General features: G+C 41.1%; 1 protein-coding gene across 8 annotated transcripts in view; it reads left to right on the top strand.

Moving 5' to 3' along the window:
• TTC7B (tetratricopeptide repeat domain 7B) overlaps positions 1–20,493 on the top strand; it is a 322,836-nt gene that overhangs the window by 259,001 nt on the left and 43,342 nt on the right. For 6 of the 8 annotated variants that reach the window (XM_037900827.2, XM_037900829.2, XM_037900831.2 and 3 more), the window contains one exon: positions 5,610–5,812. In XM_037900827.2, the coding sequence (XP_037756755.1) occupies positions 5,610–5,812 (203 nt within the window). Of the gene's footprint in view, positions 1–5,609; positions 5,813–6,992; positions 7,807–20,493 lie in introns of those variants that run through there. The other 2 variants (XM_043548176.1, XM_043548175.1) reach the window with 2 other exon arrangements.

The following is a 20,493-nucleotide window of genomic DNA, read 5'->3' as shown; positions in this document are numbered from 1 at the left end:
AGTGTGATTTGGCCTTCCTGATTTAACTCCTGCATGCCTGAGCAATATTTTTATACTCCTCCCTGGTCATTTGTCCAATCTTCCACTTCTTGTAAGCTTCTTTTTTGTGTTTATGATCAGCAAGGATTTCACTATTAAGCCAAGCTGGTCACAAAGACACATCAAGAAGCCTATGAGTCAACCTCTTTAATGCTTCATCTACTTTCTTCCCTATGAGTCAGTGTGAACCTGGAAAGTCTGTCCTCACTCTGACAGACTGTAGGAATCATAGGGGCTACCCTACATTCAGTCATGGCACAAACTAATATACCAGGAGGCAGGTTTCATGCCACGAACAACCTAATAGAGCAGGTTAAACACAATCATTGAGCTTTAATCAGAACTTGTCTTTCCCTCCTGGGGTACATGGCTTCATGTACTTAACTAACCCATTTGCCAGACTCAATCTATGTTGACTTCAGGCATGGTTCCAGAGAGTGTAGTCAGCAACCAAACACATCATGAACACCATAGTTAACAATTCCTTGGAGAGTAATGTCTGCTCTGATGTGGTGAGTATATTCACATCAGGTATTTGTGGGCATCCCCTTCCTACCATCTTTGCAAAACAAGATAATTGTTACAGATGCCTCTCTACGGCTGGGGACAACTGTATGGCACAGAGCACTTGGACACTCTGAGAGACCAGGATACATATCAGCTTTCTGGAACTGCGGGAGTCCAAGAAGCTTGCAAGGTTTTTCTACATGTCATCCAGTCCCACCATGTCTTCATAATGTCAGACAACATGACAACCATCTTTTGCATCACAGGGCGATGAGAGAGATCAGTCCCCCCTCTGTGTCGAAATGGTCACCCTGTGGAATTGGTGTATCAGGAATCAAATCACCCTGTTGGCAGTATATCTGTCAGGAACTCAGAATGTGTTGGTGGACACTCTCAGCGCATTGTGCTATTGATCATAAGTGGAAGTTGCATGATTCAGTAGCAAACAGCTCAGTGGGAACCCCCAAACTGGCATCTGTTCATCTCCGAAATGAACAAGATAAGCAACATATACCGTCTAGGACTACATTCTCAGCTGATGCATTCCATCACTCTCAGACCATCTGAGCTATGCCTTTCCTCCCTTACGGAAAATTCATCAGGACTGGGTGTGAGTCCCAGATACTTTTGGTTCCCAAATCTCCTATTACTCTCATCTCCTCCTCTGCTCACCATCTAGTCCTTTCCTCATCTCTTGACCAAGAGAAAGGGAAGATCAAACATCCCAACTCCAGAGCGCTTCATCTCATGTCTTGGTATTTGGTTAGGCATCAACATTAGAACATTCCATCTGAGCAAAGCTGAAGCGTGTATCTCCTGCATCAGTGATATTCCCCTCATTTTGGTCTACAATCTTTCACTCAAAACAGCTGGGCTTTCACTCAGTTCTACATAGTCACCTGGCAGCAGTCAGTGCATGCCATGCACTATCAGATGATTATTCAATTTTCACTCATCCATTGACTACCAGATTCTTAAAGAGCCCACCGGTAAGGAAACCTACCCTTCACTGGGACTCAAATCTTGCACTTTTGGCACTCATTAAGCTTCCGTTCGAACCATGTTCCATGTCTCAGTTATCAATGAAATTGCATTTCTTGTGACCATTACCTCAGCCAGAAGCACGGATGATCTGGGAGCGATAATGGCGGATCCATCGTACACTCTATTCTAAAAGGACAAAGTCTCCTTTGTCCAAAATTCGCTCCCTAAGTAATTTTGGAGTTTCACATGAACTAATCAATCCACTTACCAGTGTATTTTCTGAAACAGCATACATTTGAAGAAGAGAAGAGACTTTGCTCCTTCAGTGGACAACATGCTTTTGCCATCTGCTTGGAAAGGACAAAACCAAGTAGAAAATTGCCTAGATTGTTTCTCACTATAGCAGAATGAGTCTGAGGTCAAGCTGTATTTTCCCAGAAGATTTGTAAGTAGATCTTGGGCTGTATCCTTCTCAGTTACCAGTAGTTGCATTTTCTTCCTCCTAATGGAGTGAAGGCTCATTTTACAAAAGCACAAGCAGCCTAAATGGCATCACTTTACTTGACGTTTGCAGAATAGCGATGTCGAGTTCTGTCCATACATTCATGAGACATTATGCTCTAGTGCAGAACTCCTTCACTGGCTCATCCTTTGGGACAGCAGTTCTCCAAATGGCTCTGCCGTCCGCATCCTCGCCCCCTCCTCCTGTTTGTCAGTCACCCACAGTGGAATATACATAGGGACCAGCTCTCAAAGAAGAAGAGGTTTCTTACCTTATAGTAACTGGAGGTTCTTTGAGATGTGTGGTCCCTATCTGTATTCCACTATCTGCCTTCCTTCCCCTCTGCTTCAGATCTTTACTGGATTCACAGTAGAGAAGGAACTCGAGGGGCAGTTGGTCTGCTCTGCCCTGTATGACTTCAGTTGAAAGCACAAGGAAGGCAAGGCTGCATGTGTGGTCCAACAGATATTGCTTGCAAGAATTCTCTGACTTCTGGAGCATATGCACAGTTTCCTTCAGACTTTCATGATTCCTGTCCTCTGTTGGTTCTCCTACCATTCTGGTGGTTTTTCAGTGTGCCTTAGATGTGTCTTACTCCTACTCTGTCCGTCTTAGCAAGAGTGTTTCCCAGGGCTTTATGTTTGATCCATGCCTCTTTTCCCCTCAAATCTGTGTTTCTACGTGACATCACCTACTCACATGACCTCATTGACCATCTCTACACCAGCAACTCTGAACCTTCTTTTCCCTTTCTGATCTGTCTCTCTTTATTCAATGCTGCATCACTTATTCTTTCTCTGATATCTCTTCCTTGGATGGCGTATTGTCAACCTAAACTTAATGTAACCAAAACCGAACTCATCACGCCCTTGTTTCTCTGGTGTCATTGACCTCACCAGTCTTCCGTTAGGCCTTGGTATCGTTTTGATTCTGTCTTCTCTTTACAACTGCATATTTTAAGAAACTAAGTAGTTATGGGGTAAGATCAAAAGAAGGCAAAATATTGTCATAGATCAAAAACAGGAAGAAAGAGGATACAAAGAGTAGAAATAAATAGAAAATTTTAATCATGGCAAAAGGTTAACAGCAGGATTTGGTAAGACTCCATACTAGGTCGCCTATGATATATTAATGATCTGGAAGGAGGGTGAGTAGTGATGCAGAAAAATTTGGAGATGACAAAAAGTTGTTCAGGTAGGTCAAGACCACAGAGAACTTCAGAGATCTAACTGAGCTAGGTGAGTGGGCAACACAATGGCAAATGAAATTCTGTACCAATAAATGCATGAAGGGAAAGGTTTAAACTACCCTTTCACCTCATAGGATTCTAAATTAAAATCAGTATAAACTCAGGAAAGGGGCCAGGCTGATAGTGGAAACAGCTCAATGAAGTCCTCTTGTCAGTGTGCGGCTGTATTCAGTAAAACAAACAAGATGGTAAGCTGCTAAAGGAATTGAATAGAGAATAGTATAATGCTATTATATAAAAACAATGGTGCAGCCTCTTCTGGAATGGTGTGTGCAGTACTGGTTACCCCATCTCAGAAGGGATACTGCAGAATTAGTAGGGGTTCGGTGAAGGGAGATGAGAATGATTAAGGGCTGGGAAAAACTCATATGTGATGAGAGATTGAAAAGTTTGGGAATGTGTAATCAGACTGTGGAGTTTACCACTCTCAGATGTCATTGAAGCTAAGGATTTAGCAAAAAGGGATTGGACCTAACAAAAATATCAGATTTGTTATAAACAAAACTTTTGGAAAGGATATTAATTTTCATGATTCAGGGTAGATGAGATATAATGTGAGGGGCAACAGATTGTTTCATTTCTCTCCACTGTGGCATTCTTACACTTTCTCTCTCTACCTATCCACTTACATTTATAAATTAGCTCTCCAGATAAAATCATCCATCACATGAGAATATAGGTGATAGATACTATTTTAAAGATTCAAGGTTACTTTTAACCTCAGTACGTAATAAAGAACTCTTTAAAAAGAGCAGTATAAATTTGGGGGGAAACTAGATTGTGTGGGCTCTTACACTGTGTTTATTGACCACCTTTGTTAGATGCCTGGGAGTTATGGTTGTGATTGTTGTAAGTGGATAGACAGGGTAATAAGTACAAGAATTAATAAATGACAGGCGTTCACCACTGAAGATTACTTTCTTTTTTAAGTTGACTAGACCGAAGTAATACTAATCATTATGTTTGTTTGATATCATTCTTTATCTCAAAAAAAATTGCCTTAAAATTGATTGTGGTACATCTCATTAACCTGAATTTATTTAAGACCTCCTCCAAAGACCATTAAACTCCCTGAAAAGACTCCAGTTCACTTCAGTAGACATTGGATTGAGCTCTTAATGTCCCTACCCTTTTAAATGGGGTTGATGTATTACTCCAAATAATGTAGCATGAACATTCTCTTGAAGAGAAGAGATGTATCTGTAGTGCTTTGACTTTTTAAATCCACATTAGCTGCTGTTTGTTATAAACTGTGCTATGCTAGCATCCAGAGTTCCCAATCACTATTTGTGGCCCAGTTGTGCTGTGCAAACATAGACGATAACAGTCCCTTGCTCATCCATCATCATTAACCCCCTTCCTCCCAGTCCAAGGACAGACTTTGAGCTAATTGATCAACATAATGATAATATTTAAGACTGAGGGAATGCCTGAAAGAAAACACTTTTTTTCTAGCCATTAATAACTTATTAAGCAACTTTTAGCTAGCCAACCCAACCTAAAGACAGTTCATTCTCAGGTGAGCCAGTTATTTATATCAGTTATGATATATTTTAAATTAATTGTTGCCAATATATTTCTACAGTTGTTAATGTTTATATAAAATTACTGGAAGGCTGAGTTAAATAACTTGTTTCTCATGTCTCACAAGCAGTTTCTCAGCAAATCAGAATGCTGAATAAGCCTCTCACTCAATTATGTTACGTTACTGAGAACCTCCATTTTCTTATCAAATGTGTTTTTAAGAAGAAAAGGCTTAAATACACAGAGTGGGAGAATTTGGATCAAGTGGCCACGTACAGTGGTTGGGAAAGTGAGCAGATGCCACTTTCCTCAGCTTGTGACTTAAATCATGTCAATAACAAGCAGAAACTTTTCAGTCAGCTCAGTAATTGGAGCCTTCCAGTCTGACACCCCAAACATGGGGACACAGTGGTTTTCTTTAATAGTGCCAGCGTATATGCTGATAGGTTTTTTAGAATTGCCAGTGTTTATTAAAAGTACCTGTTATTAAGGTTACCTTGTAGTACTAAAACATTTCTATTAAAAAGCTCTCAGCTGTCTGGAACAGCCATTGTAAAAAATTTAAGTATTCATGTTACAGATAGAAAAGTCACTTATTTTCTAAAAGATTTATTTTGGGTAGTTTATGTGTCAATTTCTTGTAAGCTTCAGTTATGACCCTTCTTGAGTGAAATAACCTTATTCACTTGGCAGGAAATGAAAAAAACTTCAAGAAAATTTAACTGCTCTTGCAATATTTTGACATATTATGATCAACCAGAGAAAAATACATTAATGTATCTACTCTTTTTTTTTTCCCTTCAGCTGAAGTCTATATAGGAATTGGGAAGCCTGCTGAAGCCACAGCATGTATTCAGGAAGCAGCTAACCTCTTTCCAATGTCACATAACGTCCTCTACATGAGAGGTCAAGTGGCTGAACTTCGAGGAAATACTGATGAAGCCAAACGCTGGTATGAAGAGGCCTTATCGATCAGTCCTACCCATGTAAAAAGTATGCAGAGACTGGTAAGTCTTGAGTCCAAATGGATAAACATTTTAACTTCAAGTTGGGCTGCTATGTTTTGGGGGCCTTATTGCATTGATATTATGGTGCCCCAGTTTTGAGGTGTTTATAACTCATATTTGACCTAAATTGATTGATTTCCTGGCTGAAGTGTGTTTTTTTTGATACACTCTTTAAAAAAAAATCAGTTGTTTGTAAGTTGGAGTCAAAGAAAGGGTACTGCTTTTTGCCATTTTCATGTGAATTTTGCACTCGGGCTAACAAAAATGGCTTAGTTTTGCAGATTTAGATCACAATATGAATGATCTGCTTTGAGAAGAATGAATAGCTGAGCTTGAGTACATCTGAATAGAGGCTACTGTGTATAGTATAGATCTCATCTCCTTTTTTGTAAATCCACTGTGTTCCGTGCTACATATCACATGCATAAAATTCCCAGTGATTTAAATGGGATCCATATTATCATGTTCAGTGAGAAATGAACATGATGCAAGGTACCTTTAAAGTCATTGAAATATCAAGCTTTAGCATAGATTTTCAAATAATATAAAAATTACAGACAAAACGCAGAAGTTCTGTTATCTTTAAAAGATCAGTTATTAAAAGAATGGAGCTGAAATGATTCCATTCACACTGTCAAATTTAAAAGGTGAATTCTTTTTTTTTTTTTTTTTTTTTTAACTAAAAATACATCAGTAGATATGACTAAAATTGCCAAAATCAGTGAGGATGAAATTCACCTAGGTACAGAGGACCAGTGCAAGGTTCTGCACCACCGTGAGGTTGCATGGGTGGAGTGGCCATATGTGAGTTTCTGCCCGTCTGTGTCCTTTGGGAGGTGAGGCAGTATCTGGATGTGTTAATATGAATGGGCTTTTGGGAAAAGGATAGAAGAGTCACTGTTCCAATTCATAGGCTGGAATAGCAACTCTGAAGCCTGTTTCCAGGATAAGAATTTAATTCTGTCCAGTTAAGCAGAAAGGAGGGTGAATTCCACCGTAAGAGTAAATGTGTTGCCTCATAAAATACAGAAATAGTTTTGTTTTGTTTTTTAAACTATCTGAAAATTGGTTCATCTTTACCCTACCATGGTGAGTTTGAATTACATAGCTCCTTTGCAATTGTTGACAGTGTCAATATCAACTAAAACATTACAGGAAAACACTGTCTGCTTTATTTTAGGTGCTTGTGATGTCAGTTTTTCCAGGAAAATACTTGGCAGGCAGAACATGGAGGGACCATTTGTCAAATATTTTGTGTTAAAGTGTAAAAGTATTTATGATGTTTGTCTGCAGACTAGACTGTTAATTATGAGTCTTATTTTTTTATTTTTCCTAAAAACACTTGCACTTCACCTTTAGCAGAATTTTTAAAAAGATTATACTTGAACTCTGATCTGTTTTATTAGATTTTTGTTTAACAGTATTGGACTATAAAACTTTTCTCTCCTTATTGTGCTAGGAAGATGTTTTTAAACATTCAGATTCCCTTTGCTGCACAGCAGAACAGCTGCAATCAGCTTCTCAGACCTAACCTTTTTATTCAAAATGATAAGCTAGTTTCTGCCTAGGTGCTTATGAATTATTCGGAGAGGTATTTTTCATGTACCATAAGGGGGAACATATGAGACAAAAGATCAAATAGGAAAACAGCAAAGGGAAACTTTTATGTTTCACTTTTCAGCTTTCCAAGATACTTGAGCCTATTCACAAATGCCAAAAGGTTCTCTTTTTGAAGGAAGCATATGGTAGACCAAAAACAGTGTAGTTAAATAAAAATGAGAGCTGTATATTATGTTTTTTGCATTATTTTAGTTAGAATCCACTTTAAATAAATGTTTCTTTACAAACAAAATGCTGTGCAGAATGAATGAGGCAAGTTTGCAAGATGAAATATTTCACACTTATTTCTAGTCTTTTACAAAGTTTCTTTATTTTGAGCTTTTGTATCTACGTGGTTTGAGATGTTTTAGAGTGCTGACTGGAGAACAGTCCACTGCATTTCAGTGGATTTGTCAACCCCTTAAGTGTTTTTTCTTTTTAAAATATGTTTCTAAAAATCTTGTCTATTACTTTGGATCTCTTGTCTTGTTTAAATCACATCGCAACTGTGTACTTAATGGGATCAATATAGAGACCAAAATTTGTGATGTATGCTTGTGAATTTTAGAAAAAAAAGTATTTCAATAATACTTTAAGGATAGGGTTGTCTGTATAACTTCATAGAACCAGGAAGCTACATGACACAGAATGATTCATAGATTCCAAGGCCAGAAGAGATTATTGTGATCATCTAGTCCAGTGTTTCTCAAACTTTTGTATTGGTGACCCCTTTCACACAACAGATCTATGAGTGTGACCCCCCCCCCCTTATAAATTAAAAACACTTTTTTTGTATTTAACACTATTATAAATGCTGGAGGCAGAGCATGGTTTGGGGGTGGAGGCTGACAGCTCGCGACCCCCCATGTAATAACCTTGTGACCCCCTGAGGGGTCACGACCACCAGTTTGAGAACCACTGATCTAGTCTGACCTTCTGTATAATAAAGGTCTTAGAACTTCCCCAAAATCATTCCTAGAGCATATCTTTTAGAAAAACATCCAATCTTGATTTAAAAATTGGCAGTGATGGAGAATTCACCATGACACTTGGTAAGTTCTAATGGTTAATTATGCTCACTATTAAATATTTACACCTTATTTCCAGTCTGAATTTCTGTAGCTTCAATTTCCATCCATTGGATTGTGCTATACCTTTCCCTGCTTGACTGAAGAGCCCATTACCAAACATTTGTTCCCCGTGTAGGTACTTATAAACCATGAGCAAGTCACCCCTTAACCTTCTTTGTTAGCTCTTTTCTGAACCACCTCCAATTTATCAATATCCTTCTTGAACTGTGGACACCAGAACTGGACACAGTATTCTAGCAGCACTCACACTAGTGCCAAGTATAAAGGTAAAATATGTTCACTATTCCTACTCAAGATTTCCCTGTTAATGCAGTCCTTGGGTGGATAAGCCCTTTTAGCCACCGCATTGCAGTGGGAGCTCATGTTCAGCTGATTATCTCCTACAACCTTCAGATAGTTTTCAGAGTCACTGCTTCCCAAGATAGTCCCCATTCATGTAAGTGTGGCCTACATTCTTTGTTCCTAGATGTATACATTTACATTTAGCCATATTAAAACATTGTTTGCTTCGCCCCGGCTTACCAAACTATGCAGATCACTTGATATCAGTGACCTATCCTTTTCATCATTTACATTTACCATTCTCCTGATTTTTGAGGCATCTGCAAACTTTATCAGTGTTGATTTCATGTTTTCCAGGTCATTAATAAAAATGTTAAATATTGTAGGGCCAAGAACCTATCGCTGCGGGATCCTCTGGAAACACATCTGTTCAATAGTAATTCGCCATTTAAAGTCACATATTGAGACCTATCAGTTACTCAGCTTTTAATCCATGTAATGTGTGCCATGTTAATTTTATATCTTTCTAGTTTTTTAATCAAACTGTCATGCATTACCCAGTCAGATGCCTTAAGAAGTCTAAGGCCATGTCTACATTATCACTGATGTTGGCAAAACATATGTCGCTCAGCAGTGTGAAAAAAAAACCACACACCCTGAGCAACATAAGTTTTGCTGGCATAAGCTCTTGTGCACATCATTGTGCTCCTGCACATCACTATGTCAGCAGGAGCACTTCTCCTGCCGACATAGCTATCACTGCTCGTTGAGGTGCTTTTATTATGTCAATGGGAGAGATTTTTCGTACAATATGGCCCCTAAACGCAAGCCAACTACTTCATCTGATGCTCAACCAAAGAAACAGCGATCTGTTCCAACGCTGGAGGAAAAACTGGCTGTGTTGGACTTACTGAGAGACGGTATGTCAGTCTCCAACGTGGCGCGTAAATAATGGCTGTAACGAATCTAGCATCCATGCCATCAAGATTTGAGAGAGAGAAATTAGTCAAGCCATGGCATCAAGTGCTGCCAAGGTGACGAGCCAGGTGCGTGATAAGACTTCAGTGCAGACTGAAAAGGCATTAAACTTATGGCTGGAAGACATGAACCGTAAACGTGTGCCTATCGATGGCAACACGTTGTGAGAAAAGGCTCTTAGCCTCTATGCACTGTTCAAACCTCCCGCCGAAGAGGGACAGCCTTCTGATGAGAGAGAATTCAAAGCCAGCCAAGGTTGGCTTAGCAGTTTTAGGAACTGCTTCAACCTCAAAAACATGCAGACTATTGGTGAAGCTGCATCTGCCAATGAAGAAGCAGCAAAAGCCTACCCCGAACAATTAAAGAAAATCATAGAAGAAAAGAAAAGGAGTACTTGTGGCACCTTAGAGACTAACAAATTTATTTGAACATAAGCTTTCATGAGAATCATTTAATTTCTGAATACGATCCCTCTGTGGATACGATCCCTCTGTGGAAGCCTCAAAATCACACGTAGTATTACGGATGATTTGAGACCGTATCAAGAAATGTTTGAGCAGCTCAAGAGACAACAGCAACAGTTGCTGATCACCATGTTTTTCAAGGAAAAACAACGAGCAGCAGATGAGCTTACACAATCAACTTCGAGCTGAACCAGAGCCAACCACTTCATCTACGACTTGCTCTCCGTCACCCAAGCTCTCCGTCACCTCCGTCTCCAGGATCGACGTCAAGCCCTGACGCGACCCCCTGTAATAATCCCCTGTAATTAAAAATACAGTACTGTAAAATTATATTTTGCATATGTACTCTTTATTATATATTGTACATTACTGTATACATTATACATTTATACATATTACTGTACAGGGTTGTATACACAAAACCATATACAGTATACTGTACTTTATGGGCAATTTAAGGGATTTTCAAGGGTAATTTTGACTATACGTGATTTTCGCCTTACACACTGACTTTAGAACTTAACCCCCACGAAAGATGCGACTCCACTGTATATATATCCCTGGTCTGGCCTTTATTCTGTTTGCACGTTATAAATGTGTAGAAGTCATGATCATTTGTACTTAAGTTACCACTAATTTTTAGCTCTGTGATCAGTCCCTCTTCATCTGTCAATATGAGGGCTAATATAAAATTCCCCTCATGTTGGATGCAACACTTTCTGAGTTAGGAAATTTGTCATCTATAACATTTAGAAATTCCAAGATGTTTTAGTACTGGCAACGTGAAACCTCCAGCATGTGTCACTCAAATTGAAGTCTCCCATGATCATGCAGACTTTTTTCCTGCACGTTATAGATAGGTGCATAAGGAGCCGGTCATCCTGTTCCCTAGTGTGACTTCATGGTCTTTAACAGATATCAACTGTTTCCCCATCTTTTGCTTTACCTGTTTGATCCTGAATGCTTATGGATCAATGTCCTTTTTCATTGAAGTAATCAGTGACTTGAAAACAGGTAATGCCACTTTTTACATAGTATCACTCCTCCTCCAGTTTTGTCTGCTCGGTCCTTCCTAAATAGGTTATAACCATTGATTTTAACATTTCAGTCATGGGAATCATCCTATCAGGTTTCAGTAATACCAACTAGATCAAATTTATGCTTGTAAATGACAAATTCAAATTTCTCTTGTTTGTTACCCAGGCTCCTAGCATTGATACATAAGCAATTCAAGAATTTTGTGATATCCTTCAGTTTCTTGATTAATTTTGTTCTCAACATCTCAGTTTTGTGCTAATTGAGTGCTCCTATCTTTCATCTTTTTACCCTCCTCTTTTTTTATTAGTTTAATGTTCTCCTGACTATTCTAGTCAGCCTGTTTCGGAGAAGATTGATCCCTCTTTTAATGAGGTGAAGGTCATCCAAACTATGTAGAACCCCTTTCCCCATAAAAGGTGGACCAATGTTTCCCAAAACCAAAATCCTCAATCTTGTACCACTTACCTAGCTAGCGGTTCACTTCTAGAATCTTCTGCCTTGTTTTGTTCATGAGACAGGAAGGGTCTCAGAAAAGATCACTTGGACATTCTTCTTCCTCAGCATACTTCCCTGAAGTCATCTGTTGTCTGTGAGATGTCTCACAATACAGTAAAAAGAACAGGAGTACTTATGGCACCTTAGAGACTAACAAATTTATTTGAGCATAAGCTTTCGTGAGCTACAGCTCACTTCATCAGATGTGAAGTGAGCTGTAGCTCACGAAAGCTTATGCTCAAATAAATTTGTTAGTCTTTAAGGTGCCACAAGTACTCCTGTTCTTTTTTGCGGATACAGACTAACACGGCTGCTACTGTGAAACCTGTCACAATACAGTGTCATTAATGCCGATATGAAACACCACCAATTGATCCTTTCTAATTGAGGCCTTTCTAATTTTGGAGTGATGTCTCATGTCTTAGCTCCGGGAAAGCAGTATCCTGTTGTTCACCTGTCCCTTTCAGAATGTTCTTTTGCATCTTCTGAGTATCAAATCCCCAGTGATATATTTGTTTTTGATTCCAAAGAGAGTATTTTGAGGAAAAAAATTGTGGTGATTTCTCATGTGTGCATACTCACAACTCAACATTTTTGTCCTTTTTTTTGTCTATTAGTTACACGTGTGCTAGAGAGAGATTTAGGCCCAGCAGCAGTGACAGCACTGTGAAGGCACCAACATCCCTGCAGGAGCACTTGGTATCTTTAACTTGTGATTACTGTGCTTAGACTTCGGATCTGTCTCACAATTTTAGGACCTATAATTCTATGAAAGGATATGTCTCAGGCCTGTTGATTTTTTTCATCTTTAATTCTGTTTTTTTAAAATTTGCCTTTCTTATTTAATATGACTTTCTAGTGACTTTTAGAAAGCAGTAGTAAAATGCTCTGCTATTTTGAATATATCAGTTACAGATTACAGTAATAGAGCTCAGGTTGGTTAAATAACAGGTGCATTTTTTGCATAGAATGTCCAACATATATTCAGAACAAATTAATCTTAAATTCTAAAGAGGATGGCAAAATGTGTATTAAGGTAAATCAAGCATCGCAGTTTAATTTATTTTCATTGCTTTACATTAAAAACAATCATTCGCATAAGAAATGAAAGTTATATAAAAAACACATACTGAACCAGAAGTTGAAGGATTTGTTGATGGCTCTGAGAGTTCCCTTGCCCTCCTGCCTAACCACTCACTACTCTGTCCACCCCACACCAGAAAAAACGAGAGAATTCCTTGAAATGGCTATTAACAAAAATAATATGGAGGGTCATACTGAATACTGAAAACAGGAATCCATTCAAGTCTCCGAGTAAGGCCTGTTTGCATTAATATTTTGTCTGATACTGCACCTAATCATAACACAATTTCAAAAAAGTATATTCAAATTTAAACTGATTTAATGAGTTCCTGAGGCTGACAATTTAGAGATCTGGTTTTCTTTGTAATATTTTGTCTGGGTGGACAGAGTAGCACTGCCAAATAAAGTGAGCAAAATATCTGCACAAATGGTATAGTTTATATTGCTTGGTATGGCAGCATTTTGCATTTTCTCATCCATCTTTAATCAGCTTATATCGATAAATTAAGCAATAACAATTATGTGTTTTAAGCAAAAATGACTGGATCCAGTTACTCTACTCTTCAGTAGAAGCTGTGTTTTTCAACAAGGGTATAAAAGAAGAGTATATAGGGGACTACTCCTGTGAAGTGCTGAATACCATCCAGATCCTGTTGAAGATGCTGAATACTTCACAGGACTGGATCTATGGTACCATATTACCTTTTTCTCACAGTAAGTTTGGTTTTAGGTAGTCTCACTAGAATTATTTTGTCATTATAGATGTTACTGTTTTACAAGTACGGCTATATTTTCATCCAGGTTCGGCCTTTTTTCTAAAGCTGGCATCACATTACCCAGCCATAGGGTGTAATCGATAATCTGTCCCTAGTAGGGTTGCCAACTTTCTAATTGCACAAACTCAAACACCCTTGCCCCTCCCCTTCCTTGGGCCAAGCCACTGCCCTGCCTCTTCCCCAAGGCCCCGTCCCAGGCTCACTCCATCTTCCCTCCCTCCCTCCGTCACTCGCTGTCCTCCACCCGCACTCACTTTCACCGGGCTGGGGCAGTTTTAAATAAGTTGACTTTTGGAAGTTTGATTGCTGCAGGAAAAAAGGAGAGAAAGCAAAATACACTTTAAATGAAATGCCTTTTTTGTCAGGAGCAGTATTTTATCCACTCAGAGGTCTAAATGCTTTAAATAATGTTCTTATCCTAAAAATAAAAAAATGACAGTGGAATTCTGCTATTAGAATCAGTTTGAGCACGTTCCCTCCACCTTTGGGTCATTCTGTCTTGAAGATAACTGTGGATTTGATCCATGGAGCTGTTGAAGTCAGTGGGAGTATTTCTGTTAACTTCAGTGGGCTTTGGATCAGGTACTATGAGTGCAACCCTTAAACTGTGATTTTCCCAAATGAGATACATGCTTAGAAACAAATTCTCCATTTTGAAAGGATAGCAGAAGTTCTACCAGGTATTTTAAATCAAGACAGGTTAATTGAATTATAAGCACTTCTCCCACAAACTTAAATTCTTCACTTGCTGCCACATGTCACTCAAAAGCTGACATTCTTTGCTGCCTTGGAGATCTTGAAAAATATTATTTCCCATTACAACTGAAAAGCCCCACTGATCAGTGTAATAAAATCAAAGGGTATAGATGCCAGCATCCATAGACCCTGCTTTTTGGAAACTAAGATTTTATTCATATGGCTGAATGATCAGTAAAGTCAGTTCTGCTGTTGGTTGGCTTAAGAAAGACTCTCTTTTTTCTTTAATGTTAGTGCTATAAGACTGCTATCCAAGTTTGGGAGATAATATATTAAAGGTAGTAAAGGGATGATTCACCTCATTACTACAGGCTTTCACCAGGATCTTTAAAAATATTATTTTAATATCAGATCCTGTTGGTGTACATATTTACTGTGTAACTTACATTTGAGAATGGTCACTGTCGGGAGTTTCACGCTTTATTGGACAGTAAAACTTAATTGCTTCTTTGGGAATAGAAAGTTACTTCCGGAATTTATTGTTGCTAGTTTTGGATAACCACATGCAAACCATATGTGACTGTCAATGAAAGGTTAGCAGCCGAGTATTGTGAATTCAGACTTTCTCGATGTTAAACTTAAGTTAGAACTGGATGTGAGATTTGCTTTACTGTGTGTGCTGGAATATAGTGAAATGTAATTCTGTCAGCCAGTTAGTGTGCTGGGATGCTGTATGGTTGTGACCAGTATACTACATTCCCTTAAACTTGGGCTGTGTGGGGTCTGATTTATATGATTATGGTTATTTGTCAGCCACATACAATGCAAATCCCTGCACTCAGTTTGACTAATAATAACCCACCCCAGTTAGATTACAAGAATATACTGTGTGTTGCATACTGTTAAGTTGCTGAGAAATACTATAACTCTTTGTGCTGCCATTGCACAAATCGCTCTTATTTCTGAATGGATCTTAATGATACGAATTCTTCCACCCTAATTGGCTACTTCTCTCAGAACTACTTATTCATCAGCCAACGATAAAAACGGCCACCTCAGCTTTGACACCCCCTGTTAAAGAACAAGAACTGAACCAAAACTACCAACTCACTTTGTGGACAGCTAATAGCCATCAAATAGTGTCTTTTCAGTCAGTGTGAGCCTGGTCTGAATTTGGACCACTGATCTAGAAATGAAAGGCCATTTGTTACATTCCTATGCAGCATCCAGGCACCACCAGTTCTTCGAGAGATGTCCCTTTGGGTGCTCCACTCCAGGTGTTGGTGCCTCCCTGCACCTTCGCTCGGAGATTTTTACAGCAGTAGTCGTACCGGTCGCACATGCGCAGAGCCTGCCCCCCTACTCTGAGTGTACCTTAATATTACGCGTGTCCGACCAGTCTCCTCAGTTCCTTCTCTACCGTCCCTGGCCTGAGAGCTGAGCAGACTTGTTAGAGAATTTCTTTTCTCCCTTGTTCAACTTTTTTCCCTCTTAGTTTAGCTTACCAGTAATAGTTAGGTACCCTTTTCCCTTTCTCTTCTCTTCTCTTTTTAAAACAAAACAAATACAAAAAAAACCTTTTTGTTCCTGTCAGCGCAGCTGCATCCGACATGCCTGGCTCTCCAGGTTTTAAGTGATGCTCTAACTGTAGTGATGCCATCCCTCTTTCAGATGGCCACTCTAAATGTATTAAATGTTTGGGGGACTCCCACATCCCCCAAAAATGTGCCCACTGCAGCAAGTTGAAATTCAGGGCACGCAAAAACAGGGAGCTGCGATTAAAACTACTCCTGCTGCAAAAATCTCTTGGACCAGCCTCAAACCCGGGCTCTGACTTGGCTGTACGCCGCAGCCCCCCCGCTTCAAAGAGACTAAAGAAAACTTTAAAAAACCATCAGTCTCTCTCACCCACAAAGGGTATTCGCAGGCACAAGCCTTCTCCGGGTACTGCTTCCTCCCCGCACTCCCCTGGCTGAGTACCTTTGATGCGCCGGGCTTCTCTGGCGCCACACAAAACCCGCCTGCATCTGCGGCAGTCACACTAACCCCCGGTGCTGAGGCTTCAGGCTTTCAGTTACCTGCCTCTCACACAGCACCGTTTGGCACCGCAGTGGAAGCAGTGCTGACGCATACTAGCCTGCCTGACCCCCCCTCAGGCTCCTGTCACTCTCCCGGCTCTGTCAGTCTTTGAACTAGCCGGCAGTGAGAGAACACTCAGGACACTGGTGCAGAGGAATCCCTCCTCACAACAAATTCCTCTCACTCAGCCCTCCCCTCACAGAGGTACTGCCGCACCACAGTTCATACACTCAAGGGACCTCCTGGTGTTACCTATCTTGCAGTCACCCCTACTTAACACCTACTTCTTTCAGGACACTCAGGCAAGGTCCACACAGCTTTTCTCCAGTGATGAGGAATCTGGGCTGCAGGGAGAATTTTCACCTTATCAGATCTCCCGTCCACAGACCCCAATCAAGAGAAGTCATAGAAAAGCTGCCTCATCTTACTCCGAGGGTCCTGCCCCATGGTATGTGAACCCCTGGATGGCACCACCCATGCCTTTCCCACCACAGTGGTAATATTGGGCTCCATGGGCTCCTTATACTTGGGACCACACTCGTTATACCAGTGCAGCTAGGCGTGAGACCGGCTCAGTACCACCAGCTGACGACCCTGCCAATTATACCAGACACCAGGCAGCCCTGTCACAACCGCAAAAGCAAGCACGGCCTGCCTCTAACCAGGTAGAACCAGTTGTTCTGTCTGATGAAGCATTGCTTCCTCCTCCCCCGATGTCTTCAGATGACTTCTCAAAATTTCAAGACCTGTTTAAAAGAGTTGTCAAAGAGCTACGAATTAACCTGTAGAAAGTCCCTGAACAGCAGCATGAGCTAACCGACATCCTGCAGCCCTCTTCTTCTTCTAGAATTGCATTACTTATTAACGCCGCCCTTGTAGAACCTGCCACGACCATTTGGCAAACCCTGGCTGCAAACCTGACAACCTGTAAGAGAATGGACCGAAAGTACTTTATTCCTTCCAAGGGCTCGGAATTCCTTTTTACTCACCCAGTGCCAAACTTGCTGGTAGTAGACACAGTTAACCAAAAGAACAAACACCGGTTTCCCTGCTCCATCCTTTCTGACAAGGACAGTAAGCGCTTACACCACCTGCCCTATTTTTGGTCACCGCCTACGCCCATTCTCCCATCAGTGGCGAAATATTACCACTGACAAGTGGGCTTTAGAGGGCGTCACAGTTGGCTATTCCATCCCTTTCCTCTCCCCGCCTCCCACCCACCCACCCTCCCCGTCCCTCTTCAGGGACCCCTCTCACGAGCAACTGCTCCTCCAAGAAGTACAACATCGCCTTCAATTGGGGGCAGTGGAAATCATGCCCGAACAACACAGAGGGAAAGGTTTCTATTCCCATTACTTCTTAACAGAAAAGAAAACCGGGGGATGGCAACCAATCCTCGACCTCAGGCGGCTACACAGATTTATCAAAAAGCAAAAGTTCAGAATGGTTACCCTCACCACCATAATCCCAGCGCTAGAGCAGGGCGATTGGTTTTCAGCCCTTGACCTACAGGATGCCTGTTTTCATGTGACTATTCACCCAGCCCACAGATGTTTTCTTCATTTTACCCTCAGTTTGACACATTTTCAATACAGAGTGTTGCCTTTCGGCCTATCTGCCGCCCCCCCGAGTTTTCTCCAAACTCCTAGCCATGGTTACTGCCCACCTCAGGAAACGGGGGGGTTATAATATTTCCTTACCTCGACGATTGTCTCCTCAAAGCCTCAACACTCGACGAAGCTCTTTGATCCACGCAGCTTACCATCTCTTGCTTCCTTTCCCTTGGCCTACAAATAAAAACAAATCCACCTTATCTCCTGCCCAACAACTGGAGTTCATAGGAGCGCACCTCAATTCCAGAACGGGAATAGCATCTCTCCCGCTCGATCGTTTCAACACCATAAAACTCCTGATTACAAAACTTCGCAATAGTCCCCAGGTCACTGCACAAGACTCCCTGCAACTATTAGGCCACATGGCCTCGTGTACTTTCGTGGTCAAAAATGCACGCTTATACATAAGCTGCTTCCAAGCATGGTTGGCCACAGTTTACAGACCGAACATACATGCTCTAAACAAGCCTCTATCCATACCCTTCAGAGTCAAAGAGTCCCTCTGATGGTGGAGAGTTCCCTCCAACCTCTGCTCAGGAGTCCCTTTTCTCCAGGACTCCCCATCACTCATAATGACTACCGATGCATCCCTTACTGGATGGGGAGCAGCCATGTCCCTACACATAAACGTCCTAGAACTGTGAGCCATACACAATGCCTGCCGTCACTTCCTCCCATTCATTTGGAACCAACATGTTCAGATGACGACAGACAACATCACATGCATGTTCTATGTCAACAGGCAGGGAGGGGCTCAATCTCACTCGCTTTGCACAGAAGTCATGAAGCTCTGGAATTGGTGCCTCACGAACAACATCTGGATATCAGCCGCCTATTTTCCCGGGGTCCTGAATACCACCGCAGACGAAACAAGCAGACATTTTCCCTGGGATCACGAATGGGAGATAAACGACACGATCATACACAATATATTCCACGTTTGGGACTGTCCAACCCTGGACCTCTTTGCGAGTGCGAAGAACAAGAAATGTCCCGAATTTTGCTCCAGAGTGGGATTGGGCAAACATTCCCTAAGAGATGCATTCCTGACCTATGCTCAAAACTTAATGTATGCTTTTCCCCTGATACCGGTTCCCAACAGAGTTCTGACAAAGATACGAACAGATCATGCCACGGTAATTCTGATTGCCCCATTGTGGCCCAGACAACCGTGGTTTTCATTACTCACCAGAATGTCAGTTTGCCCACCGATTTCGTTGTCCCTCAGTCCAAACCTCCTCTCGCAGCAACACGGCTGATTTCTTTACCTGTCCATGCTTCACCTCAAAGCTTGGTTCCTACATGGTTCTCCCAAAACAAACTAGCATGCTCAAGTTCAAAGAGTGTCCTACATAGTAGAACGCAATCTACTCGCATCACCAATCTCCGAAAGCGGACGCAATTCACACAATGGTGCTCAACTAAACAACTTCCTCCTACTCCTGCACCTCTTCTGCCCATACTTGACTACTATTAGACTTTAAGCAATCTGGCCTTTCTTTCAGCTCCATTAAAAAGTCCACTTAGCTGTTATTACAACTTTTCGTGACAAGATTGATGATACCTCTATTTTTGCTCATCTAGTCACCAAGCGTTTTCTCAAAGGGCTCCAATCCCTATACCTGGACATTAAACCTCCTACCCCTCCGTAGGACCTTCACTTAGTATTATCCTACTTAACGCAACAACCATTCGAGCCCCTAGCCACTTGCTCCCTCTTACACCTCTCTGTGAAAACAGCATTCTTAGTGGCAGTCACCTCTGCCAGACGTGCAGGAGAAATAGCGGCTCTCATGGTGGACCCACGATACACACTATTTTTTAAGGACAAGGTTACCCTCTGACTACACCCCAAATTTCTTCCAAAGGTGCATTCATCATTCCACATCGATGAGCTGATACACCTACCAACCTTCTTTCCTAAACCACATGCAAACTCTTTTGAATCCACATACGGATTCAACGTAGTACATACGGTAGATGTACGCAGGGCTTTGTTCTTCTATTTGGATAGAACCAAGGCCTTTAGGAACTCTTCTAGACTCTTTGTCTCCATTGCGGAGCACTCCAAAGGGATACCTATTTCTATCCAGAGACTTTCAAACTGGATTTCTGGTGTATCCAACTGTGCTATCAGATAAAGAAAGTTACGCCTCCAGCTGATATCTGAACTCACTCCACTAGATCTGGGCTACCTCCGTGGCTTTTCTACGCAAAGTTCCTCTGGCTGACATCTGTAAAGCAGCCACTTGGACTTCTGAACACACATTTGCTAAGAATTATACCCTTACTCAAGGCCCTCTCTCTGATACACAGTTAGGAAGAGCTGTATTATCTACTGCATTCCTACCAAATCAAAAGTCCCTACCTCCTTGAGATACACTGCTTTTAAGTCACTTGGAGTGGAGCACCCACAGGGACATCTCTCTCGAAGAAGAAGAGGAGGTTACTCACCCTGTGCAGTAACTGATGTTCTTCGAGGTGAGT

The sequence above is a fragment of the Chelonia mydas genome, chromosome 6, assembly GCF_015237465.2.
Source record: "Chelonia mydas isolate rCheMyd1 chromosome 6, rCheMyd1.pri.v2, whole genome shotgun sequence".
Classification (NCBI taxonomy): Eukaryota; Metazoa; Chordata; order Testudines; family Cheloniidae; genus Chelonia; species Chelonia mydas.
Note: the sequence above shows the minus strand (reverse complement) of the source record. Positions and strands in the feature narration are given on the sequence as shown.